Below are 27,720 nucleotides of genomic sequence, written 5' to 3'. Positions count from 1 at the left end.
GGACCCCAGATCCCGGACCCCGAGCTTGAAAGACCAACACCCCCAGCACCAGCACGGACCCCAGATCCCAGACCCCGAGCTTGAAAGACCAACACCCCCAGCGCCGGCAGGGACCCCAGATCCCAGACCCCGAGCTTGAAAGACCGACACCCCCAGCGCCGGCAGGGACCCCAGATCCCGGACCCCGAGCTTGAAAGACCAACACCCCCAGCGCCGGCAGGGACCCCAGATCCCAGACCCCGAGCTTGAAAGACCAACACCCCAGCACCAGCACGGACGCCAGATCCCGGACCCCGAGCTTGAAAGACCAACACCCCAGCACCAGCACGGACCCCAGATCCCGGACCCCGAGCTTGAAAGACCAACACCCCCAGCACCAGCACGGACCCCAGATCCCAGACCCCGAGCTTGAAAGACCAACACCCCCAGCGCCGGCAGGGACCCCAGATCCCAGACCCCGAGCTTGAAAGACCGACACCCCCAGCGCCGGCAGGGACCCCAGATCCCGGACCCCGAGCTTGAAAGACCAACACCCCCAGCGCCGGCAGGGACCCCAGATCCCAGACCCCGAGCTTGAAAGACCAACACCCCAGCACCAGCACGGACGCCAGATCCCGGACCCCGAGCTTGAAAGACCAACACCCCAGCACCAGCACGGACCCCAGATCCCGGACCCCGAGCTTGAAAGACCAACACCCCCAGCACCAGCACGGACCCCAGATCCCAGACCCCGAGCTTGAAAGACCAACACCCCCAGCGCCGGCAGGGACCCCAGATCCCAGACCCTGAGCTTGAAAGACCAACACCCCCAGCGCCGGCAGGGACCCCAGATCCCGGACCCCGAGCTTGAAAGACCAACACCCCCAGCGCCGGCAGGGACCCCAGATCCCAGACCCCGAGCTTGAAAGACCAACACCCCAGCGCCGGCACGGACCCCAGATCCCGGACCCCGAGCTTGAAAGACCAACACCCCAGCACCGGCACGGACCCCAGATCCCGGACCCCGAGCTTGAAAGACCAACACCCCAGCACCGGCACGGACCCCAGATCCCGGACCCCGAGCTTGAAAGACCAACACCCCCAGCACCAGCACGGACCCCAGATCCCAGACCCCGAGCTTGAAAGACCAACACCCCCAGCACCGGCAGGGACCCCAGATCCCGGACCCCGAGCTTGAAAGACCAACACCCCCAGCGCCGGCAGGGACCCCAGATCCCGGACCCCGAGCTTGAAAGACCAACACCCCCAGCGCCGGCAGGGACCCCAGATCCCGGACCCCGAGCTTGAAAGACCAACACCCCCAGCGCCGGCAGGGACCCCAGATCCCGGACCCCGAGCTCATCCAGCACCGGGGGCGGGTGGCATCATCACGCCGAAAGCCATGTGGCCATTTCAGAAGAAGCTACAGGCAGGGTGTGGTGGCTCACACCTGCAAGGCCGGCATTTTGGGAGGCCAAGGCAGGTGGATCACTTGAGACCAGGAGTTCAAGACCACCCTGGGCAACATGATTTGTCATCTCCACAAAAAAATACAAAAATTAGCCGGGCGTGGTGGCCTGCGCCTGTAGTCCCAGCTACTCGGGAGGCTGAGGTGGGAGGATCGCTCGACCTCAAGAGGTCGAGGCTGCAGGGAGCCGTGATTGCGCTACCACACTCCAGCCTGGGGGACAGAGCAAGGCTCTGTCTCAGAAGGAAAAAAAAAAAAAAAAAAACTGACAGCACAGCCATCCAGCTCTGGGCATCTATGCCAGAGAACAAGACTGCAGGCCCAAAGACAGACGTGTACACACATGTTCACCGCAGCTGCACCTGTGACAACCCAGACAGGACACTGCCCAGAAGCCCCTCACCAGGTGAGTGGAGACAGACGCCGCGCACCACACCCCTGGCCCTGGAGGCTCGGTGGACGGTCCCCACAGGCGGACAGTCTGCAGGAAGCATGGAGCAGAGGAAGCCAGTGTGAGTGAGGAGAGTGCCCACTGCCTGAACCCATTCATACAGAGCTTTGGGAAATGCAGACACAGCTGCAGTGAGAGCAACAGACCAGGGGTGCCTGAAGAAGGGGGTGTGGGAGGGGAGGGACCCCAAAAGGGAAAGGGGAAACCTGGGTCTTTTCTTGTCTTGATTGTGGTGATAGGTACAAATTTACAGATGTTAACATTTACAAAAATGTACCTATTGAACATGCACCAGCTTACTGGGTGTCGTTTACACCCCAACGAGGCTGTGATGATGAACAGGAGAGCGGGGTGACGGCTGGTCCCCCCATCCTCCTCGTCTCGCCCCACAGTCTTCCCGGGGTGCCCATTAGTTCAATTCCAGTCTGTGTCCCCGAAACTCCAATTTGCAGAGGAAACATCTCCGTGTCAGCACAGCTGATGCTTCCTTGCAGGCCAGCACGTGCAAGCTGAGGCCCCAACCTCCTCGCACTCAAGGACACTGTCGCCCTCAGCTGTGCCCTCCACCTGCGGAGTGATGCCAACACAGCTCTGAGACCCTCTGTAATGCCCTGGCAACTCCCACCTTCCTCCAGCGGGCACACCTCCAGGCCCCCAGCCCTCTCCCGTCTCCCAAGAGCCCCCAAGCCCTCTCCTTATTTCCAGTCACCAAATACAGCCACAGGGATATGTTCAAAACACAGACCTGACCATCAAAGTGCCAAGACCTCAGGACAATCCACACTCTTCACTATGGCTCAAAGGCCCCCAACAGCTCCCCGCCAGGGCCCAGGGCCCTAACTCTCCTCCCTGCTGGGCTGTGCTCAGTCCCATGCCCTCTGCTGAACAGGACCACTGCCTCCCTCACCCCAAGGTCCAGGCTGACAGCAAGACCCTGCCTCGGGTGCCGGGGGGCCCCGCGGTGCTAGGGTGCGGCCATGACTGCCGGTACCCGTGATGCCGCCCTCAGGATTGGAGGGGCCTGCCTGCCGGTGCGTCCTCACAAGTGGCATCTGGTCTGCACGCAGGGCCTGGCATCGTGAGGAAGCCAAACACACTGGGGGAAGACATGCCTGGACCCAGGTCTTGGGTTGACAAATGTTTTTATAAAACGCACACAGCAAATTACATGCGAGTTTTAGGCTGGCTTAGAAACCTCAGCAACAAGGGAAATATGCTGAAGCTTCCCATAGCTGTCAGGTGTGTTAACTCAGGAAACTCGGGAAAAGGTGGTAGATTGTCTTTTTCTTTAGATGGAGTCTCACTCTGTCACCCAGGCTGGAGTACAGTGGTGTGATCTTGGCTCACTGCAACCTCCGCTTCCTGGGCTCAAGTGATTCTCCTGCCTCAGCCTCCTGAGTAGCTGGGATTACAGGCACCCGCCACCATGCCTGGCTAATTTTTGCATTTTTAGTAGACACGGGGTTTCGCCAGGCTGGTCTCCAACTCCTGACCTCAGGTGATCTGCCCGCCTTGGCCTCCCAGAGTGCTGGGATTACAGGCGTGAGCCACTGCATCAGGCCAGTAGATTTTCCACATAAAATATATGGCCAAGTATTAATAGGAAAGAACTGATAAGGCAAAAAAGGACATTAAATGTTGAGGAAACCTGAAAGGGTATAAAAATACAGATAAGTGTGTTCAAAGATCCTTCCTGGGAAAGAGGCCAAATGCTACATTTTCAAAATTCTGCCCCGGCTGGTGACGGAGAAACGTCCTTTCTGCACGGTCTACACAGCAGGGCTGTTGGGGAATCGATCTTTAGGGTATTTAATGGTTAATGTTAAAAATGCATCGGGCATGCTTCTGGTCCTAATTTAAGGCAAATAAATCACTTCATAAAGTCACACCCCACTGCACTCCAGCCTGGGCAACAGAGCTAGATTCTGTCTCCAAAAATAAATAAATAAAGTCACACCCTTTTTCACATTTCTGCTGCAATGGATCAACTAAGATAACTGAAGTAACCTCCCCAGTACCTAATTACACAACTAAAACAATTTGATATAATTCTGTAAACTGCAATTAGAGGTGCTAAACATTTGTTTCTAACCTGATTTCTAAAATACCTCTTACTCATTTCATAGACAATCTACAGATAACTTCAACTTCAAAACACTTCCTATTACCGAAACAGAAAGAAACAGTCCCTTCTAATCCAAGATTTCACGGTGGGAAAGCATTTAGGACATCCAGTAGGGAAGCATCAGGAGGAGGTGTGGCCGTGCTTGCAGCTGCTTCCTCTCAAACTCCAAGCCCCACACAGAACCAGCACGGGTAAAACGGGGCGACCAGCAGAGACAGCACTCACGGCAAGGCCGCACTCCTGAAGCTGAGCCCCTCTTTAACACGTGAGTAAATGTCCCCTATCTAGCGTAGTAAAGCATGAGGTGTGTCCAATCAACATGAAACACAAGTTTCAGTCACTGCTCCCAATTCCATTTTTAATTTTTCACACAAAAACTATATTCCATTGAGTGGACATTACAGGATGAAAAAAGAAAATGGTGGTAGCTGATTTCTGACATCCAATCTGATTTTAGGATATTCTATTTTTGTGATATACATTAAAGACTTACCTTATAACCAGGAAACAGTTGGATCTGTTACCGACGGCAAAATAGTCAGCTGTGGTCAAAATATCAATACCATGAGGGAAAGTGCCCTAATAAGAAAGTGGAAATGGGGGAAAAAGAAGAATTTGAATGAACAAAGGCATTTCACCAAGTTCAATAATCACATCCACAGACATTTACCACTCATGAACCCCGAGCCCTGAGGCAGGTGGTGAGCAAGCCACACACCACAGACACGGCTCGCCGAGGACTTCCACGTCACACTGACTTCCTGACGGTCTACCCAGGCAACACCACGCTAAATCATTGAAACCACTCACAAGTATTTCATCTTTTTCAAACAACTCAAACATTTCCACTTCGGTACGTGGTAAGAGACCTTTCCCGAAAACATACACCGTAAACGGTCTTCGGGTCTCAACAGTGTTACAGCCACTGACCTCCATCGGCCTGAGCCCCATGCCACAAAGTGCCACAAAGCTGGCAGGTCGGTGCACACCACAGCGAGCAGGCCTGGGTCAGGTCGGGGATGCAGCCGCCTGCACGGTCTACAAAGCCTGGACCAGAGCCCAGGCCTCGCTCAGCAGTCCCGGGCAGGCAAGACGTTGACTGGGGGCAGTCGGCCCAGCCGGTTCTTGGGGGTGGTGACAGCTGACCCCAGAAGCATCAAGGACCAGCAGCCGCCGAGGCTCTGACATGGGAGAGGCGGCACCTCCTCCCACCCCGCCACAACAGCCTCCCAGTGGAGCCCCAGCTCCAGCCCCGAAGCCTACATGGTGTTACTGATACCATTCTCAGGTTCCAGGATGTGAAATTCTGGAAACAACATAAATAATTTCCTAAGAAGATACAAATGACAAACTTTAAACCCCACATAGAAAGCCTTACAGCTATAAACCACAGCAGGGTTTTTCAAAGGTCTCCCAAGCCTGCCCACCTCCGAGGCCGGGATTCAGATCCTTCCTTGACGTCTTTAACCCATTCATCACCACCCTGCACTTGACCATTAAAACCTCACACCTTCATGTAATAGCTTCGCGAGTCAACGTAACTGAACAGCCAGCACTCCTGAGAACACCCGGGGCCACACCCCTCCTTCCCACCAGCAGAGGCCGGAATGAGCAGGTACCATGCGGCTTTCTTCCAGCAAATCTCTCCCAAGGGTTACACTGGGAGCTTGGGCTGATGGAGATACCACAAACTTCTGCCTGAGGCTGCTGCAATCAGTGACAGCATGAGCATCCTTCACTGAACCGTGAACAGGGGAGAAACCTGCACCCGGGTGGAGCTGTTGCGGCTCACTCTGTAGAAAGACAGCAGGTGCCACAACCTGGGATGTCGCCCACTGGGGTACAACTCCACGTCCCACATCACAGCAGGCAGGAGCCCAGGGAAACGTCCGGGGTGGCCCAGGACCAGGTCTCACCGAGAACAAGAACAAGGGGACTCTGTGTCCAGCATCCCCCCACCGTGAGAACAAAGCAAGACCAACACAGGGGCCAAGACTCTGTCTGGCCAGGCTAGAGCTGGAACAGCAGGCTCCGAGCAGACAAAGGCGGGCTCAGCTGCCCTGAGCCTCAACTTCCTCACCTGTGCAGGGGGGAAGTGGGGGGCCTGGGTGTGGACAGGCCACCACAAGGGCCTGATGGTGTCGGGGGCCTGGACAGCACTCGCCTAGGAGCAGGGTCATAGGGCTGGAATGTCGGACAGGCCCTGAACGTGGAAGCTGCCCATGGGTTAGTCATAACCTGCTCAAGAGCCCCTGGGCTCAGTAGGGAGAAGGCAGAGACCACTCAGGACCAGAGTCTCCAACTCCAGCCAAGACGAACCTGGACAGAGAAGCTGGTCCCTCGTCTCTGCCCCCAGCCCCCTCTGTGTCCCCCAGGCCGCTCCCCAACCACCCCCCATCCCTGCTGCTGTTACCCAGCGGCCTCCACTGTAACGCATTTCTTACAACTTCATTCCAAATCTGTGTGTTAGAAACAGCCTCCTCCAAATCCGAGGGTTTTTAGGCTGCTTCCCCGTGTGCTATGCGACACGTCCACTCCCGTTTGCTTTGCCTTGCCAAGTTCTCGACCTTCTTCTCAAATGTTTCTATCCAACCTCAGCAGGACATGGCCGTGCGGGGCTGGGAGACGCTCCGCACCTGCGCGTCTTGCGTTTCTTTCAAAGTCTGTGTCTCTTCAAAATCTGTGCCGCTTCTTCCACGAGGCTCCCGCTGCCGTTCGCATGCTGGTCACTGTGCAGGATGCTCTGAGACTCACACGGCTCAGGCTCAGGACTGAGGTGCAAGACTCCTGCACCCACGGGAATATCCCATTTTCTGGCTGCTTGCCTAAATTTAGACCAAGTGTAAAGGCCTTTCCTTTCCCTGTCAATCAATCCCCAACCTAAGCTGCCCCGATAAAGGTAACGTGGCTCAAATCCAGCCACACACACAGGGAGGCTGGTCAGCTCAGCTGCAGGGCCCCGTGGCTCCCTATGCGACCGGGCTGCTCCTCCCAGGAAGCAGCATCTGGGAACCCGGAACACAGAGTGATGGCGGAGTGCGCCCCAGGGCCCACCCAGCACGGTCGTCACCCCGGGCTCTGGCCTCAGCACACCCCTCTCCAGTGGGGGCTCTGGAGGGGCTGGAAGCCCAGGGACAGGGAGACTTCTTCTCCTGGGCTCTCACTTTCCAGGAAGCTGGCAAGTCCCTCGGCTCAGCTAAGTGGTTTCCAACAAGCTCCTTCTTCCTCACAGCAGCCACACTCTCCACTCAAAAGACCAAACCTCGTTCACATTCTCCTTGGCCTGGGCGGCTCTTGCTGTCTGCACACCCAGGCTCCCCTTCCAAGGCTGGTGTCTCTTCCTAGTGAACTGGCTCCGACCAGGGCTCAGGGCTCTGAACACGGCACCCCAAGGACGCTGGGTGGGCCTCGGCCGCCTCGGGCCAGCAAGAAGAAGTCACGCCCCTTCCTGGGCTCCGTCTACAGAAAGCCGCCCACACCACTCACGCCAGGCTCCTCCAGAACCATTTCAATAACAGGCGCAAGTCCTCGTCCGCCTGCCTCTCCAGCTGACTCTGGCATCCGGCTTTTCCTGTGGACTCATTTGGCCTCGATGCTTCCACTCCAGGTCAGACACCTTGCCTGGAGGGCTCCCCACAGGTCAGAAGGGTCCGCAGGCCCACGTCCACCCCATGCCGCCCCACACCACCTGGCCACAGCCCAGACCCCGGGTGCATTTGCTTTGCTGTCCGGGAACTCCAGAGCCTTCTCGGCTGACTTCTCGTGGGAACTTTGCTCCCCGCCCAGGTCCAGCCCAGACCCCGGTTCCCTCTCCGGCCTCTGTCCCACTCTCCTGCAAGACCCAACCACATGCCCAAGATGTGACGTCATCACACACAACATGAGTAACCTGGGGCCCCCCATTCACAGGCGAAGCTGACCAGTGACCAGATGTCAGGGTCAGAGGGCACAGCAAAAGCAGCCCCAGCATGACGTGGGGTCATGGGGTCCATAGCTTCTGGGAGCTGACTTCTGGGCCCGTCTATGGTCTGGATGAGGCATGAGCTGACGTCAACAGAGCCAGCTCCTGCTCTGTGTGGGATGAGGCGGGGTCAGGTCTGCGTCCCCACAAGGCCAGGCTGGTCCCAGGGACCCGCCCCACCCTGCAGGGCCACATTATGTGGCTCTTGGCAACGTGTAAAGCACAGCTTTCCGGCCTGTGTGTGTAAATTACTGTACGTGCAGGTTCCCTGTGAAACAGGACTCGCTGTTTAACATGTGCATCCTATAGTGAACTCATGACCCTGGCATTGATGTAGCCACACCACATCTCACAGTGCGAGAAGACACCAGGGTTACAGCTCTCAAGATTCCTACCTATAAACCCGCAGGAAGTTTTTGGAATAAAGGTGTTTGAAAGCAGCCATACCTGTCTCCCCACATTCTCCTGGAAGGCGGCCTGCGGAGCAAAGAACAAACACAGCAGGTGAGCGAGGTCAGCTTCCGCCAACACCAGAGGCAAGTTCAGAACAAACAGCACAACGTGAATGACCCACGGCTTTATTTTTTAAATAAAAGCCCTCATTGTTGGCTGAACAGAGCCTCAAGGTGCGTCACTCTGTTTTTACGTCCTGGTGCTCTTTAAAACCACAATTTAAGAATTCAAGTTTACAAAATCAGACACATCCTGAAAAGTGGCCTTTACCACTGAGCCTCCCAGCAGCACCCACGCGGAGGCCCCGACTGTCAACTCGGAGAGACAGACAGGCAGGTTAAATCAAAGCCCAGAGCCCGAACACTCTTCCTCAGGAGTGAGGCAGCTCATGGTCACCAACTGGCACCACGTGCCGCCCTCCAGGGAGGGCGCCCTGCCCGCACCCATGGCACGGTGTCAATAGGCTCTCCAGGCCAAGTCCCAGGGCCGGGCACAGGCCCAGAGCAAGGGCTGCTGAAAAGGTCAAAATGTGAACTTCAACAGGATGAAGTGCTTCCAGGAGGCCTCTCATGTCCTCCCCAAACACCCTGCCCTCCTTAGGCGCACCGACCAGGCAGAGCAGGTTACCTGGGCAAGGTGACAACCACACTTCCCTTCCCATGTGTCACCAGCTGGTGCCCCGTCCTTCCCAAAAGCACCCGGGCTCCGAGTTCTCAGGGCTGGAGACACAGGAGACTTCAGTGTCCCAGGAAGACCCAGCAAAGTGCACCCACGGCCACACCACACACACCACCAGCAAGGGGCAAGGCCAGGGAGGCTGGTGGCTTCAGGGACCACGCTCTGGAGGAGCAACCTCCCGCCTGGCAGGATTCCTGCCAACACTCGCCTGGGGGCTTCCTGAGAGCAAGGTTGAGCGAGGGCTGCTGGGAGGAGCACACACAGACGGGCACCAAGTAAGGAGCCGAACACAGCCACCCAGGGTCTGTGCCCCCACCCCCCAGGGAAAAGGAGCAGACGCGCCCACCGCCCCTGGCCAATCACACAGAAACCAGACGTGCGGGTGGCTCCAAGGCAGACCCCTGGGCTGGGTGGAGATTGGAGGAAACAGGCGCTTCACAGCAGGCTGGGAGGAGGCCTGACTGCTGCTTTGCAAATTTGTAACTTTTGTGATAAATTCATTAGGAAAGTAAGAAACAAAACCCGCCAAAAGGCAATGCAACAAAGATATACTGTAATATCAATTTAACATACACTATTAGGAAGACATGTACCATTCCAGTGGTATCTAAAAGATGTTTTAAAAATTCAAGATTTATGTGGAAAAGCACAAGCCCTAAAACAGGGAAAACAGTCCTGAGAAAGAAGACGCTGGGAGGCATCTCCCTGCCCAGTGCGAAGGCTGACTATGCACAGCAGCATCGCAGCACAGCCCATCACACAGTGTGCGCTGGCAGAACAGACACGCAGACCAACCAGCAGAACAGAAAACACGGGACAGCATCCCCGGGACCAGGTGAGGCGGAGTTCCCAGACCTTAAGAAAGTCTTCACATCTTAAAAAGCACTAAAAACATGAGCCACAAAAACAAAAAACTGATCGAGACCCCAGCAAAATTAAAAAATTAAAAACTCTTGCCCTATGAAGAGGATGGAAAGATGAGCTACAGACTGGGAGAAAGCCAAACACAAATCCAACACAGGACCAGAATCCTACATATGTAAAGAGTGCCCTAAACTCAACAACTACAAAAAACAATCCACTTAGAAATGAGTAAAAGACCTGAGCAGACATTTCACCAAAGAGGAGGTACAGACGGCAAGTAAGCCTGTGAAAGATGCTCCACACCATCAGGCATGACAGAAACGCAGGTAAAGACCACAACGACGTATCACCACATGCCTGTCAAAAAGGCCGACACAGAAAACAGTGGCCATGTCAGACACAGGCGAGGACAGAGAAAGGCAGGGCTGCGGGCAGGTGGTGGTGCGAACGTGAACGGTGCAGCTGCTCTAGAAAGCAGTTTAAATGTCCAACTACCACGACCCAGAAACTACTCCTGGCATTTAACCCAGAGAAATGGAAGTTGCACTCACACGAAAACCTGAGCACGAATGTTTACAGCAGCTTAAAGACTAGAAACCATCCTGATGTCCTAACACATGAATGGCCACACAGACCACGGCACCACTCAGCAACAGAAGCAGCAAACCAGCACCACCCACCACGCTCGGGGTGGGTCTCCAGAGAGCTGTGCCGAGAGAAGAAAGCTACAGTGTTAGAGGCCACAGAGTCCATTTACACAGCATTCTCGAGATGACAGAATAGAATAGGCAACGGAGAGCTGACCGGTGGCTGCCAAGGGTCAGGAGAGGGAAACAGCAGGGACTGTGGGCAAAGCAGTAGCACAGGCCTCTCGGGAAGACAGGGCTGCTGTGTATCCTGATTGTGGTGGTGGATACATGAATTTGTATGTGATACAATCACACAGAACTAAACGCATGAGCGCACGTGCACACACACACATACACACACACACGAGTACAGGTAAAACCAAGGAAGAAGGAATAAGACTGGTGGGTTGGCTCAATGTTCTAGGCTGTGATGTTCCATTGCGGTTTTGCCAGATTTTATCATGGAGGCAATGGTGAAACACGCATGGGCTCTCCCTGCATTAGTCTTTAAAACTGCATGTAAATCTCCGCCAGGCGCAATGGCTCACGTCTGTAATCCCAGCACTTTGGGAGCCGAGGCAGGCAGATCACTTGAGGTCAGGAGTTCAAGACCATCCTGGCCAACATGGTGAAACCCCGTCTCTACTAAAAATACAAAAAGTAGCCGGGCATGGTGGTGCACGCCTGTAATCCCAGCTACTCGGGAGGCTGAGGCAGAAGAACTGCTTGAACCCGGGAGGCCGAGGTTGCAATGAGCCAAGATCGCACCACTGCACTCCAGCCTGGGTGACAGAGGGGGAGGGGAGGGGAGGGGCGGGGGAAAAACTGCATATAAATCTCAATTATCCCAAAATAAAAAGTCACAAATAGAGGTCAGACACTATATATCAAACGAAATGCTGGAAGAAAAAGATTTAAAATCTTCTCAGTTAAATGTAGGCTTTAAGTGCCTTTACTTTAACTGTGAGTGAACGGGGCCCCATCTCCCTTCCTCATGATGAACAAGAAGCCACGACCACACCCCATCTCTACTGCCCCTTCCTTCCCCGCCGGGAGACATGTCTTCTTCCAATGTCAGCACGTTTAGGGGTCTGCTAGATTCCTTCCAATATGCAGAAAAACCAGCATTCAGCAACGAACACAGCTGGAACTGTTTTCACAAACTCACTCACACGCTGACTGCCTGAGTCGCCATGCTCCTGCCAATGCTGAGAACCAGCTGCAGCACCTTCCTCACAGCGTTGCTGGGAGGGTCACAAACCACGGGATGGACGACCGCAGCCTTTGCTGCCGTGGCCAGTCTCGACATGGGAGCACCAGGGCAATGCAGGGCGTCTAGAGTTCAGGGGCAAGGGACCGTGTCCAGCCCCAAGGAGGGACAGGACTTCAACGCCTTTTGCTGCTGCCTCCTGGCCGGTGCTGAAGAGGCCTCAGGGCCTCACAGGGGTGACCTCACCCAGTGACACAGCGTCAAACAGGAAGCCAAGCTGAGCCAGAAAGACCGAGACATCGTTATCTGAAAGCAGCAGCTCCAAAAAATGATTCCCAATTATGAGGCCCTCAATCCTCACATTTCCAACTAAGCTTCAAAAAGGTGTCTTTTACCTTTGGCTGTTTTAATTTTGCAAGCTACAGGGTAAGCTAGGTGCACTCGGTGGTATTTATCAGAAAAGATTTACTGCCAATTTAAAGGGATTTTAATGTGAAAAATGATTTATATTATTTCACCTCATATTCAGGGTTCATAGAAGCCTAAGTACTTTAATTTTATTACTGCTTCCCATGAAATGTCTTAGGTTGCAGTAAAGAAAATCTAAAAGCTTAATTTAAGCACAGATTTAACATAAAATTGTATTATATTTCAAAGTCTTACATTTACTGCCTTTGGGTAAATAGCAGGGCAAAAATGTGATGACTTCCCCAAAAAATTATGAGGTTTTTACTGATGCTGAAGACAAAATAAGAGCAGCTTCAGGGACAGAGAAGAGCTTCTGAGCTCTCCTGGTGAATTCTCTCTAGTTTTAAAGGACCTGAGGCAGAGAAAGACTTCTAACTACTTCAGGATACAGAGAGCAGGCAGACCACCAGAAGCTATAGAAGATGACAGACATTTTGAGCTAGAAAGGCTTCAGGGTATCATCTGAGCTCCTGCATTTGAGAGAGAGAGAGAGAACCAACACTGCACCTGCACGGCCCCACTCACCAGGGGCCACACACTGCAGGGCTGACAGGAAACCATCACCGGTCCCAGCACCCCTTCCATCGGGTCCCACTCACCAGGGGCCACACACTGCAGGGCTGACAGGAAACCCTCACCAGTCCCAGCACCCCTTCCACCTGGTCCACTGGCCCCCAAGTCTGACAGTATCAGGGAGTGTGAACGGCTCCCTCAACAGGTTCCCACTAAGCCAGCTATGCTGAGCCTGCACACAGAGTTCCAGCAGCTCGAGCCCATGAGGAACTGTGGGGCCCACCCCATCACCAAAAGCCAACCTCACCCCTCCATCTTTCTCAAAGGGCTGCCTCTCTGTTCTTACCCTCTTAAAACGTGTTCAGCGTCTTATCTGTATCTGAAATAAAGACTCTTATCTTGAGACTGGTCCACCGTCTCAACTGTCCGCTCTCTGTGGTCCCAAGAGACACAGGCCTCACTCCAGCCCAGCTCTGAGCCAAATGAAGTAGTCTGCTCAGCGCAGCAGCAGTTGCTACAGCTCCTCACACCCAGAACTCACCCCAAACGTCACAGGGCTCTCTCTAGAGGAAACCAGCCATCTGTGTTCAAGACGCACCCGGTCCTGCAGGCAGCTCCCACATCCAGCAAGGCCCAGGCGAGTGTGGCCGGGTGAAGCAGAGCTGACCACTGCTCGCAACAGCCCCTCCCGAGGCTCAAAGCCACCCGGTGAGTGACCCGTCCCGCCGCCACATTCTGGCCACCCTCGCAGAACCCACTCTCTTCTGCGTCTTCAGCGTGCAGCTGCCTGCACCAAGACCTGTCATCGGGCACCTCCCACTCGCCTGCATCACCCATCAACCCCCAGCAGTGATGGCTGCAGCTCTGGGGATGCTTAACCCTGACCGCCCTTCACACGCTGAAGACGCCCAGAGACAGTAAGAACCAGTGGCCTGCCCGCAGCTGGCACTCTCAGCAGCTCCCTCGCGGCTCCTGCTGTGGATGGGTGAGCTGGCCAGGCAGCAGTGCACAGAGGAGCATCGGGGAGACCAGGCCCACCCCCCACCTTCAGGAAAGGAAATATCAAAATGAGAAAACTTACAGAGGCTGCTCTTCTGCAGTTGATGTCTCGGTCGAACACCGCAGCGATCACCAGTGCACTGTGAAAAAGAGAAAGGATTAATTAAAAAGAAATTCTGCAAAACAGTACAGACCACACAGTACCGATGAGAAAGCCTTTCTCTCACGACTCAGGCCCACTTGAGGTTCAGACATGCCCCACAGGCAACACACAGCTTGAGGCACCCAGGGACTGCAGACAGACACATGTGACCCCCAAGACACCGGACGCCATGTGGGAGCTGGGGGTGGCCGACCCTGGTTCTAACGAGAGCCACGAGACGGCGCACACCGAGGGCACAGGATCAAAGAGCCGCGAGGACAGGGCCTGGGGGCAGAACGCACCTGGCCTGCTGTGGTGGGGCGGCGCAGGAGGTGGGGAGGTCCAGTGAACGAAAAGACAGAAACGGGGTGCCCTGGAGGACGAGAACTGGCAGCGTTTGGACGGGGGGGCAAACCAAGGTGGCCGACACAAATGCCCCGGGGCAGCGGCTGTCCAGGTCCTGCAGACCACGCCGTGCACAGAGCCTAACCCTGCAGAAACACATGAACACCCACCGTGCCCAGAGGGACCTGAGGCCCTGAAGGCAAGGCGTCTGGCAGAGGCCCCTTCCAGAGAGTGGCAGGAAAACCACCGCACCACACACAGACGCCAAGGCGCTGCCCCCATGCGAGCCATACTCAGAGCAAGGCCTCTCCCGGTCCCCACCAGGCTCCTTGGGCTTCATTAGGTCCTCTCGTGAGATCACCCAGCTTAGTTACTGTGAATAACCCAGAACGCTCTCATCAGGCGTTGCACAGAACACAGGGGGTTTGGGGCAGGGTGGAGGACAATCATCCTTTCTAAGGAAGGCTTGAGAGATTGCGCCTCCTACCAGCCTAAAGGGAAAAGGTGGAAAACAGAATTTCAGACGCGCGGAGATAAGCGGCCTCCAAGGCCGCCAGTGCCTCCGAGGTTCCTGGTTTCCAGGTCTTCCAGGGGCCAAGTGCTCTGCCTTGTTCCAGGGAAGTTCACAGACCTGAGCTGTGGGGCGCGGCCCGCGTCAACATGAAGGACGCCGGGGACATGCACGGGGGACAATGGTGACACCAGGTGTGCGTCCTCTCACCAGCTCTGCTGTTAAACAAGCTAAATGTGAAAGATACATCCAGCTAAGGAAAAGTGAGCAGGTCCCACCGCAGAGAGAGCAAGCTCCGCTCCAGCCCGGCAGCGCGGGCACCGTCACCCGCTCCAGCCCGGCAGCGCGGGCACCGTCACCCGCTCCAGCCCGGCAGCGCGGGCACCGTCACCCGCTCCAGCCCGGCAGCGCGGGCACCGTCACCCGCTCCAGCCCGGCAGCGCGGGCACCGTCACCCGCTCCAGCCCGGCAGCGCGGGCACCGTCACCCGCTCCAGCCCGGCAGCACGGACACCGTCAGCACCACATCCTGACTTCCTGCGCGTGTGTGTGAGGCGCCGGCCCTGCCAGCCGCAATGCACGTGACATCCCACCTGTTCTCCTGTGTCTCACGCTGTCTGTCGCCCCAGACCCAGGCCCACTTGCTCTCCAGATTCACAGCATCTCGAGCCTGTTTTCCTGCATCTCGCACTGTCTGTCACCCCAGACCCACTGGCCTTGCTCTCCAGGTTCACAGCACACCTCTCAGGCAAGGGGCTCACGTATCCTCATGTTCTCTGCGCTCCTCTCTCCTCGGCCCCATGAGTCCCCAGGGCATGGGCTCGGGGATGCTGAGCTAGGAGACCTACAAACTACAGCCACAGAACTGAAACTCGGGGACATTTATCAGAGAGAGCACTTGTCCCCCAGCCTCCAGTGCTGGGCACAGGTGCCCGCTCCAGGCCCTGGAGATGGCCCAGAACATGCCACAGGGCCACAGTCTCCTCCAGCATGTCCAACGTCAGGGGCTGGGGGGGAATGGGCTTGACAGCGGGGTGCTGGGCACAGACTGAAGGAGGCAGGAGAAACAGGTCGGAAGGTCCCATGGGTGCGAGTGGGTCTGAGTGAGCAGCCCACAGAGGTGAGCCCACAGCAAACAAGGAGGAGCAGGACAGCTGGCCCCAGGGCCGGTTGAGAAAGTCCTCCCTGCGGCTGGACTCTGCACTTCCTCGGAGAAGCTGGGGCATGTGACTCGGGCCTTGTGACCAAGTGCTCTGCTGCTGGGGATTCGGGACGCCCAACCATCCAGGAGCCCCAGGAGAGGCCAAAGGTTGGGTGGGGCAGCAGCTGGATGGCCAAGAGGGCCTGGGTTCTGGGGAAATGCCTGCAAGTCTCACAGGCTCTGCCTAGGAGGGAGGGAGGGAGGAAGGGAGGGGAGAGGGGGGAGAGACAGAGAGAGAGAAAAAGGACCCCTAGAGTGTGGTCACTGAGAACCACAATAAAAACAGAAATTCATAGATGGAAAGGGTAGGAAGTTAAACTAACAATATAGCACAAACATAGGAAGCATCTTTTGAAATAAGAATAGCAAATGAAATTAAATAAAACAGAAACAACATAATACAAACCACCAGGTGCATTTTCCACCCCAATGAAGCTCAGACGTGCCGAGGCCCAGAGCGGGCTCCACAACGACATCAACGCAGCCCAAAACACGGCCACCAACCACGGGCAAAGCCAGGAGGGCACGCAGGCACAGGGTACCCTGAGGCTCAAGCAGAGGGGCCCCTCCAGCCCCAGCAGCAGGCAGCAGGCCCGTATCGGCTAGGAGCGAGAAGCTTCCATGCAGAGCGGGTGCGGGGCTGTCAGGAGTGGCCTGGCAGCTCTCCCCGCTGGCTGCTCCAGCATCAGCACAGCCCAGACCCACGTTCCGGGACCTCCCCAGGATGCTGCAGAAGCTCCGCACCCCTCATCGGCGGCAAGCGGCCTGACCGAATGAGCTACCGTTTACTTGGTTTAATTACTAACAACCACGGATCACCAGTGGATAAAGCGTTTATCTCACATTTTAGAGAAATGTTTGCTTATTGCAGGGACAATCTGTGGTCTCAGCGTGGAAAGGCCCTCTTCTACCACAGGGCCGCTTCTCAGCTCTGGTATGCAGACCACCACCAGGCCGAGAGAGACCCCAGCGTCCAGGCCACAGCAGCAAGCCCAGGTGTCCAGCCAGCCTTGCAAACAGACGCCAGGAACCAGAGCCAGAAAAAAAACAGAATGATGGAGCCCAAGGGGAATAGGGTGGGAGGCTTCTGAGGGCTGGGGGAGGCCCTTCCCAAAAGCACTGGCCTCCCTGCCCTGAGGCCCTGCCCTGAGTGGCCACAGCCACAAACAGAGCCCAGAGCTATGGGAGTACACGGCTTCCTTCCCCGAGTTCCGCCTGGAGCCATCCAAAGTCTACCCCTCGGCCACTTGCTCACTCACACTGCAAGGATGGCCACAAACCACCACCCTCTGCACCCTGGGGAGACGGCAACAACAAAGCCCCTCACGTACGGGTCACTGCTATGCTCAGACAGACCCTGCGTCTTCCCCGCCCAGCCCCTCCTGCTCCTGTGGACAGACGGACGGACAGACAGGCGTCACTGTGTGGGGAGCCTGCGGTAGGGACCCTGCAGTTCCTGCTGATACCTCCGGGCCCAGCACCTCCCAACACCACGGAGGCCCACCCGCTACCTGCCCTGAGGGCCTGGATGCCTCCTCCTGCCAGATCCTTGGGGCATCCAGCAGCACACCCAGGTCTTTCAGTTCCTCCACGTAAACAACAACAAAGTCATAAGCCCAACTACCCTGGTCACAGCATATCTGTCCACACCCTTGTCTTCAGCAGAATAATACCCACTCCCAAAGATAAGGGTGTCCCACTTCAAACATGTTCCTTTACCTGACAAAGGGGAATTAAGGTTGGCAATCAGTTGACCCTAAGGTGGGGAGAGGGCCCCGGATTACTCCTGCAGCCCAGCGGGTGCCGAACACAGCGGTACACACCAGCGGCCCTGGCTACACCTGTGCTCCATCTGTCTGTGGGAGGCAGAGGCAGGAGGATCCCTTGAGCCCAGGAATCTGAGTACAGTCTGGGCAACACAGCGAGACCCCATCTAGACAGACTGATAAGTAGACAGGTAAGGAGATAAATACATACAGGAAGGAGGAAGGAAGGACAGACACAGGAGGCAGAAGAAAGGACCACAGGCATAGGGTACGTGAAGGATGAAGCGAGACGTGGACGTGGCTGGCTGTGAAGGTAGATGAAGAGCCCATGAGCAAAGGAATGCGGGCAACTCAGGCAGGGAAGCAGAGTCTTCCCTTGAGCCCCCCCTGAGCCTCCAGAAAGGACTGGAGACACCCAAGGAGACGGGTAGGCCTGTGACCGCCAGGTCCGTCCAACAATACACCACTCCAAAAAAAAAAAAAAAGGAAAGATCACTGGGATGAGTCTTAAGGGCACTGTGCCAAGTCAACGAAGCCAGAATGAAAAGCCTACTGATTATTTCCGTTTATAAGACACTCCAGAAATGGTAAACTATCAGGACCAAAATCAGACCAATGTTGGCCCAGGGTTGGGGAGCAGACTGGGGAGTTTTTGGGGGAGACGGACTATCCTGTTTGGTGCTTGAGTTGTAGAACACAACCACATGCAGACTGAAGAAGCAACAATCACAGACCTGGGGAGCCCAGCACAGAGGGAACCGGCAGACGTGTCTGCATCCCAGACCAGCACAGAGGGAACCGGCAGACTTGTCTGCATCCCAGACCAGCAGCACCAGAAGGGCTCACCCGAGCAATGGCCTGGCAACGCTATGCCCAGGGTGAGGAGGATGCACAGAGCGTCCCACCCTGAGTGGTGAGTCTGTCGCTCACACAGGTGTGGGCTGGCAGCTCCAAAATCACGGCAGATGCATGACGGCAGATGCACGGCAGCAGAGCGTGCTGCACAGTAGGCCCAGAAGCGGCACACGAAGGGAGACCAGGAGGAAGCTGGGCTAGAGCTGGTGTCTGTGCAAACATGGACTGTGAAGAGGGGCACACACTCAGCTACAGAGGGAGGGGACCTAGAGGCAGCTGAGGCCAAGCCCGGCGTCCTGGATTCCAAATACTGTTCTCCACCGAGAGGATGTGAGACTCCTGGGAAGTGGTGGATGCCAGGGCTGGGGCAGGGGCAAAAAGATACGCCAGGTGCATCTTGTGGTGCCAGAAGGAAAGAAAAAAGGCTCAGGAAAAAAAAAAAAGAACAGGATCTTGCTGAAAGGACACAGAAGCCAACCTGAAGTGGCCAAAGCTGGAGCAATTTGAGCAACATTAATAACAATAGTTAGTGTTAGATTATAACTCAAACAAAATTAGTAACAATAGTGTTAGATCATAACCCCCAAACAGGATGAGCACCCATGAGTCCACACTGGCAGGAGCGAATGATGAAATAAAGCTGGGAGAGGAACGAGCCTTCCTTAAGAACAAGCTGCAATCACTGAACATCGGGGTGGGGACACAGGAACCACCACCAGACCACACAACAAGGTCTTTGGACAGAGCTCGGATGGGGTGAAAACCAAAGGAGAAACAGCAGGATGTTGCATAACCTTCGAGTACCCCACAAGAACACTGCTAGTTACAGAGGAAAACACAGTCTCCTCAAGTGGAGGCACCTGGCAGGCCCCATCTTGACCAGGGATCAAGGTCCAGACCAGGCAGGACCCGTTGTGGGGCGCTATGGGCCCAACAGCACACGGAGGAGGGCAGGTCACCTCACATCACTCTTTCCAGTAACACACGAGAAAACATCAGAGAGAGGGGCGTCCTACAGAACACCTGGCCAGTCCTCTCTGGAGGTCTCAGGGTCAAATCCACAGGGGCGGAAAGCAGGCTGGCAGTGCCGGGCTTGGAGCGGGTGACGGGACCTGGTGCACATGGCTTCTGTCTGGGGTGAGGTCTCCTCAAGTCTGAGAATACACTAAAAACCACTGAACTGTGGACCCTAAAGGGGTGAATTTTATGGCAAGTGAATTCATCTCAATAAAACCTATTTTTTTAAGTGCCCCAAGATCAAGAAAGATAAAGACTGAGGAGCTCACAGAGCAGAGGAGGCTGAGGGCACAGGACCACCAGATGCCATGCGGGGTCCCGGGCACACCAGCCTGTTAGTGGCCTTTATCCCACACTGCACCTCCTGGCTCCCAAATGTGAGAGATGTTCACATCGGAGAACACTGTGGAGGGTCTAGAAGAACCCCACTGGTTTTGCAATTCTTCTTTAAGTCTAAAATGAGTTCAGAATTAAAAGCTATTTTGGAAAGCAACTAATTATCTAAAGATCTTAAAAGACCCAGGATTAGTATCTGGGAAACTTTCTGTTAACACTGCTTTCACTACTTGAAACTGAAAATTTTGACTTTAATTTCAGAAAAACTCTATGAACAGAAAAGCACTCCATTTTCCTCTCTACACTCTTTATAACAAACTATAGCCTAAATAAGAAGAGAAAAATACTGGTTTAAAATTAAAGGGAACTCACGTTACATTAGCAGGAACGTTTTAAGATCAATCCTATTTCAATACATCATAATGGCTTTTGTTAATGATATCTTAGAAATCATTAAACTGATCAAGACATATGAATGTGATCTTTTAATAACTAAAAGTTATATAACTACAGCCGGGCGCAGTGGCTCACGCCTGTAATCCCAGCACTTTGGGAGGCCAAGGTGGGTGGATCACGAGGTCAGGAGTTCGAGAACAGCCTGGCCAACACAGTGAAACCCCGTCTCTACTAAAAATACAAAAAACTTAATCGGGGGTGGTGATGCGCGCCTGTAATCCCAGCTACTAGGCAGGCAGAAGAATTGCTTGAACCCGGGAGGCGGAGATGGCAGTGAGCCGAGATCGCACCACTGCACTCCAGCCTGGGCGACAGAGGAAGACTCCGTCTCAAGAAAAAAAAAAAGTTATATAACTGCTATTTTTAACAACAAATGGCAGTTTATTCTAAATCTTTTCAGAATGCATAGAAATTTGTGTCATATTTACCATATGAACAAGAGTTTCATTTTTTGAAACCTGTAAAGCCACGCGTTCTAGGGAAAAATATGAATCAAGAATTTCTGGTTTCCTTTAACATTTGCCACAAGAGGAACACAGGCTTCTATCTTTATTGCCGCCGGCTCCAGCCAATACTACTGAAAGGTCACATGTTACACTGAATTCTTGAAATGTGTTATTTGTTTAAATTACTATATTTAAAGTGTGGAACACTGATTAATGAAGAAAGAATGGAAAAAAGAGAAGAAACTTAAAATCATCTACCATCCTCACCAAGTCTAACCCTCTAAGGTTACTGTTGTTCAGTCCACTTCAACAGCTCCGCTCAGGCGGTCAGACCGGCTGACAGCAGGAGACGCAGGCGCTCCCGGCTCCCTCTCCCGGCAGTACTCAGCAATTTGGACACAGACCACAGGGCTGCACGAAGCCACAGCCACACCGCTGGGCAGCTCATCTGAAGCAAGAGCGGTGCAGAGGCCAGCTTGCGGGGAGCCACGTGGGCTGCAGCAGGCAAAGCTGGCCTCACTTCAGCCTGGCCCACTTCAACGAAGCTGGCTCCTGCCATGAGAAGTCAAAATGGTTGCTGTTGCGTGTATATTTTACTGAACCTCACAGAAAATACAGCAACACCTGAGAAACACTGTTTTTAACTAAACACAGACTCCCAAGCTAATTCGACCAATCAACTATATATGGACTTACAACAAATTTAACACTGTCCTGATTTGGACATTTATTAAAACGGCTCTGTTTTCTCATTCTCAGAACAAAACTGGCTCATCGAGAAATAAATACAAACAGGTTTAATGATGCTAGTTAAATATAAATATAAAAGCTCCTTCCTAAAGGACTGCTCCAACAGGGCACCCAACGTCCCACGTGGGCCTCTCAGTTTCCCTTCGCAGGAACACCCTGAGTGAGTCACCACGTTCATCTACCGTCCCCGGGAACCTGGAGAGAGACACTGCAAGGCCGCGAGAAGGGCCGGCCTGTCTGCGCTGAAACGTGCCCTAGGTGTCCTCGCCCGTTTGCTTTCGCTGGAGAAGTTTATGTGATACTTCACCAGGATTTCCCAACACAGAGAAATGGTCTGTGTCAAACAGAAAGGGATTCTCTTTCCTGTCCGAGTCAAGGGGAAGTGCACGCCTCGACTTGTCCCAAGCTCCAGGCACCTCATTTTCGGCAGGTACAGCAAAGTGCAGACCTCACCCCAGCTCAAGTTTTCTTATTTATATAATATTTTATAGCAATAAAAAGCCAAATACACTGTTTTTACCTTAAGAAACAATAATTCTGTGTCATTTAAAAGTCAGACATTTAAAAAATATCAGACTAGTAATTTGTTATTTAGCCATCCTGTTTTTTGAAAGTTGCAAATCATATCGGACCTGCCTATGGCTGAATTTTCCTAACCCCCAAGAACCAAAGCTCACACTAATCAACACAGTGGTAAAACACGAGAATTTTTTAAGTGCTTTCGAGTCACACCTGAGCTGACGTGGAGGCAGGATTTGCCGGGTTTCACGGGGTTAGGACTCTGCTCGGTAATGGCCACTCAACTTTTCTTGAAAAACACGCGTTGTCTTCCCCTGGAAGCTGTGCCACTGAGCAACACCAGTGAGGGAGAACAAGACGTAGCTCTGAGCAATGCCTGCCATTTCCTGATTTTCCAGGACAATCCTGCCCCCGAGGAAGAGATCTCGGATCTGCAGGCCTCGGCGGATCCTCCCTGGGCCGCGCCGCTCAGCAGGTTTGCTCGAGGTGGAGGCCGAAAGTCAGAGGCTGCCCCCCGGCAGGGGAGGGCCCCGTGGCTGCCTGGGCGGAGCTGATGTCAACACGAGCTGCTTACAAAAGAGTTTCAGGTGAGGAAATCACTGGACGCACAATGGCAGCTGTGCAGCAGCAGCAGCGTAGGGCTCGGCTTTCTTTTCCTTCTTGCAAATTAGACTGTGATTACTGGTTAGGAGGGATTTTGTAGGTAACACACAACCACTCTGTCCCACTTTAACTTCGCACTGTCACTGCCCCTAAATCGCACTTGGCTTCTCAGGGAAATCCATTCACTACTCCAACAATTATCCCACCTCTTAAGCTACCCGTGTGCGACACTGAGGAAATCAGGTTTTCAAAACCAATGCTACCTTCAACACATGGTAAAAGTCACCTACGAAGCTCCTTCTGGTATTTATAAAACAGGGACAGTATAAATTCACACCGTGAGGCAAAAGAACAGTTAATCCAAGTTTCTTTAGCAAAAAGCTAGGAACCAATTAGAAAAAGTGAGCCACTAAACCCCCGAACTGACTCTCAGAAGAGCCAGGCACCTGAAGAGTGAGGAGCGGCTGCTGCCACCGCCCAGCTCGATCAGGCATTTCCGTTTCCCTGCGAAAATTCCACTCTGATGCTCTGATCCCAAGCACCCACTGTTACAGGACCCACCGAAGAACTTGTGAAAGTTAGAGAAATCAAGATTGTATCACGTTCCCAAATTGACGGGCATAAAAGCTGGTAATTAAAATGTGGTCACCTATGACAAACCAAGGGAGGGAGATCTGGAAGGGCACACCCCAACCGATACCCGGGTGCGCAGGGCTCCTGGGCAGGGAGGCTCGCACCAGCAGCATCCCACACGCTCACCTGGTGCAGCCTGACTCACAGCCCGCCCGGCCGGATGCCTGGAGTCTGCGTGGGCCAAGGAGGGATGGGGCCCAGGTTCTCTAAGAACCCGTTGGACAAGCCTGACACCCAGGCCGGCGGGCACGGCTCCAAGGGCACCCTTGGGTCTGCGGCCGGGACGGCACAGGTAAAGGGGCGAGGGGCACAACGCCAGCTCCAGGCTGAGGCGTCAGAAGCCTGTGAGCTGCGAGCCCTGAGGCCCCAGCAGCTGCTGGCTCGGTGTGCGCAAGGGAACCCGGGAGCCATGGTGGAGACGCACCCAGGATGTCCAAAAACCAAAGCCCCACGAGATCAAAGCCAAGTGGGACCCAGGCCAACGCTGGCCCCGCCACATGCCGGGGAGGCCCTGGCTGTGCAGTCCAGGCTACTCCAGAAACTCACATCCTTTTTCAAGCCTGCAGCCCACAGTGCGTCCTACAGTCCTTCAGGCCTGAGAAACTCAGGAGTCCCAGGGCCCCCTTGCACGCCCGCCCAACATGCCCCAGACAGAAGTCACACTCACCCCAACCCCACCTCCCACCGTGGGACCCCCACATACACAACCCCCAGGGAGCCCCCCACAGCATGATGGGCTCAACCGCACACCCAGCTGGGCAGACCACGACCATGCCCGTGCCGGTCCACACGTGGCAGCTGCTCCAAAAGAGGAGCCCCAGTCAGGACCCTCACAGGGCCAACAGGAGGCTGTGCAGGGGCGGCTCAAGGGGCTTCAAAGTGAGAAAGATGACCCTGGAGCAAGAGGGTCCCCTGTGGAAACTGCACAAGAGAACAGGAGTGCAGCCCTGAAGGTTCATGCCTGAGAACGAGCGAACAGATCACTGAGTGGCCCCAGCCTCTGTGAATCAGGCCTAAGAATAAGCGAGCAGGCCACCGAGCGGCGCCAACCTCCATGAAGCACGGGGCCCGCCTGCACCAGGACCTACCGACCGGCCGGCCCCCAGCCCTCCACACCCAGACCAAGGCCAGGCTCCCCGCGCATCGGCAGGTTGTTATAGGTATTTTACTCTGGAACGACCACATCTAACGTTGCCAAAGGCAGAAGTTATGTATCTGCCCGTCCAGGACCTTAGGTAAGAACTTTCTTGCTGGTGACTTTTCTCTCTGGCCCCAGCTGAGCTGCCAGCCCCGTCCAGTAGCGGGGACTTGATTTGTTCGGACAGTTGCACCTGCATTTCTCCGAAGTCGGCACCTGATCTGGAGACTCTCGTTACAGTCACCCTCCAGTGGGATCAGCTTTCCCCCAAAACAGAGAACCCATGAGTGATGGCCCACACATGACCCTGGGTTCCGTGCCCACCTAGACACCCTCCCAGGTGAGTGGAGGTTTCATCTCACCCCCATGTCCTGTGCCAGCCCTCAACCCTGGCCCGACTCCTCCTGTGACACTGGACCAGGGAGTCGCCCCCAGGACGAAGGGCAGGCCCAGGTTTCAGTGATGTTGACAGCTCTTGGACAAAATATGAGGCTGAAAAGGAAATCCGTGAGGATTTTCACTGTGAAATGGGAACCACCATCTGAGAAGCCAGATTCAGCTGCAGCCGCCACACGTCTGCATTCAGGGTCTTTCCACGGCCTCACAGCAGGTGGTGAGGAGCTTCTCAGCCACGAGGCAGCGCTGAGCCCTGGGCCAGGGCCTGGGAGCTGCTGCCCAGACGGGCCTGGCTCAGAAGCCATCAGCCACGAGGCGATGGGCCTGGCTCAGAAGCCATCAGCCACGAGGCGATGGGCCTGGCTCAGAAGCCGTCGGCCACGAGGTGCCGGGCCTGGCTCAGAAGCCATCAGCCACGAGGCGATGGGCCTGGCTCAGAAGCCATCAGCCACGAGGCGATGGGCCTGGCTCAGAAGCCATCAGCCACGAGGTGCCGGGCCTGGCTCAGAAGCCATCAGCCACGAGGCGATGGGCCTGGCTCAGAAGCCATCAGCCACGAGGTGCCGGGCCTGGCTCAGAAGCCATCAGCCACGAGGCGATGGGCCTGGCTCAGAAGCCGTCGGCCACGAGGTGCCAGGCCTGGCTCAGAAGCCGTCGGCCACCAGGCGATGGGCCTGGCTCAGAAGCCGACGGCCACCAGGCGATGGGCCTGGCTCAGAAGCCGTCGGCCACGAGGTGCCGGGCCTGGCTCAGAAGCCATGGGCCACCAGGTGCCGGGCCTGGCTCAGAAGCCGTCGGCCACCAGGCGATGGGCCTGGCTCAGAAGCCGTCGGCCACCAGGTGATGGGCCTGGCTCAGAAGCCGTCGGTCACGAGGTGCCGGGCCTGGCTCAGAAGCCGTCGGCCACCAGGTGATGGGCCTGGCTCGGAAGCTGTCAGCACAAGGTGCCGGACAGGTGTCTTCAGTGCTGTCCTGACTTCCTCAGTGAAACCAGAATGACGGTGGCCCCTGCCCACCTCTCAGGGTTGCTAAGGAAACTGAATGAGATATCAACGTAAGGAAGTTTTCTCATTCTGTGACTCTTCCTATCAACAATAAGAAAGATACATTTTTTTGCTTTCACTTCCTAGTTACAGGATCAACTTCCTAGAAGTGCAGGAGCAGCACAAGGAAGTAACAGGAAGAGCCTTTCCTGTGGCTGATCACACACAAGAGCTCCCGCACACAGACAGCAGGGCTGCAGGCTGGCACGGGCACGCGGCAGGGCCTCAGGAGCTCGGCAGGGGCCTAAAGCCGGACCTCTCCATCTTCTCTGCTCCACTCTGCAAGGCACTGCTCCCTGAAGACCACCAGCAGCCAAGCCCCTGCCCAGCAGCGCTGCCAGAGTGGCCACTGGGGAGAGCAGCAGACAGAGGCCACAGCCGCTCTCAGCCACCCCAGACCTCCCTGGCCTCAGGTAAGCCACACTCTCCATAACACATTGGCCAGCACCAGCACCCTCCAGCCGCGCTGTTCTCCTCCGAAGAGGAGCAGGACAGGAGGGACGTGCGTGTTCACAGCTGCCTCGGGAAGCACACGGTCTCCCTGGATAGGAGGAGCTGGATAGGAGGAGGACCCTCGGCTCCTCTCAGGCTTCGCTCTGATGCAAGAATCTAGACTATGAGACGCTGGCCACGTGCTGCACACCCAGGGAAGTAACCGGGTTGAGGTCCCTCTCCGGACGCTACTGAGTATTTGGTAAGATGGAACAGCAGTGGGCAAGAACAAGAGAAAAGCGCCTGTCACCAAGACCCTTTGGAGCCTACACCAGCGTGTGCCTCACAACGAGCTGCTTGTCGGACACAGGCAGTGGCGCTTACACCCGGGTGCGTGAGGGAACCCAGGAGCCACAGTGGAGGCGCACCCAGGACATCCAAAAGACGAAGCCCCACGAGATCAAAGCCAAGCGGGCCCCAGGCCAACGCTGGCCCCGCCACATGCCGGGGAGGCCCTGCTGGTGCTCGCAGGGCGTGCGGGGCAGAGGGGACCCAGCACAGTAGCCTGAGCCTGCCACCAGGGGCATCTGCCACCGGCGCCCCGCCCCGCCCAGACCAAAAGGAGCAGTGCACTTCCAGGTGGAAGCTTCAGACGCTGCATCCCATGACCCCTTCAGGCATCTTGTAGTGAGCAGGGGACGCTCGGCTCCTGAACAGCTGTAGGAGGAGCTTCTAAGACTTGGGCATAATTCTGAAATCAGTTTCCCTAGTTCATTTTCCTAGTAAAAGTTGTCAGGTGAAGTGCGGGTGTGAAACCTTGTGATGATTCAGCCGTGGGCTCACACACCCATGACGGACAGTGACGCTGAGTCGCCTTCCTCGGTGTCCCGCCTCCAGCTCCTTCATGCACAACAAGAAAGGAAGCACCTGCCTTCTCCAGCACAAAAGAACTCATTTCAGTCCAAAAGCAGTGTACAAAACCAGCGCACATGGTTGAATTGAATCGAATCGTTTCCTGCGCTGGGGACACATCTGTTTTGCATGTTTCCTAAGCAAAAAGTATCAGATCCTGAAAGTCCCTGGCACAGGACACCACTACAGGGCTCAGCTGGGTGCGCGCACTGGACACTGAGGCAGGAGCCCCGCCCGCCACAGGCCGCACAGCTTCTGGGGTTCTGGTGACCCCATGAAACCTGCTGGCTTCAGTTTTCTCATCAGGAAGCCAGAGGGAAAAAGTGTCTTCCTACCTCCCAGAGGTTCTGAAGTGTTCACTTACACCTCAGAGGAGCTGACATCAGGCATGCCAGCGAAGGCTATTGCTACTGAACATTCTC

General features: G+C 55.2%; 1 protein-coding gene across 6 annotated transcripts in view; it reads right to left on the bottom strand.

The window, feature by feature from the left end:
* Positions 1 to 27,720, bottom strand: part of TBCD (tubulin folding cofactor D) — a 202,876-nt gene that overhangs the window by 50,051 nt on the left and 125,105 nt on the right. For 5 of the 6 annotated variants that reach the window (XR_010153175.1, XR_010153174.1, XM_024350788.3 and 2 more), the window contains 3 exons: positions 13,881 to 13,938; positions 8,432 to 8,461; positions 4,517 to 4,602 (listed from right to left, as the gene is read on the bottom strand). Coding sequence is in view for 4 of the 6 variants with exons in the window: in XM_024350788.3 (XP_024206556.1) it covers positions 4,517 to 4,602; positions 8,432 to 8,461; positions 13,881 to 13,938 (174 nt within the window). In the remaining 2 variants the exon portion in view is untranslated. The remainder of the gene's footprint in view (positions 1 to 4,516; positions 4,603 to 8,431; positions 8,462 to 13,880; positions 13,939 to 27,720) is intronic. The other variant, XM_063799469.1, reaches the window with a different exon arrangement.

This window comes from Pan troglodytes, chromosome 19, assembly GCF_028858775.2.
Source record: "Pan troglodytes isolate AG18354 chromosome 19, NHGRI_mPanTro3-v2.0_pri, whole genome shotgun sequence".
NCBI lineage: Eukaryota > Metazoa > Chordata > Mammalia > Primates > Hominidae > Pan > Pan troglodytes.
This window is presented reverse-complemented; position numbering and strand designations above follow the sequence as displayed.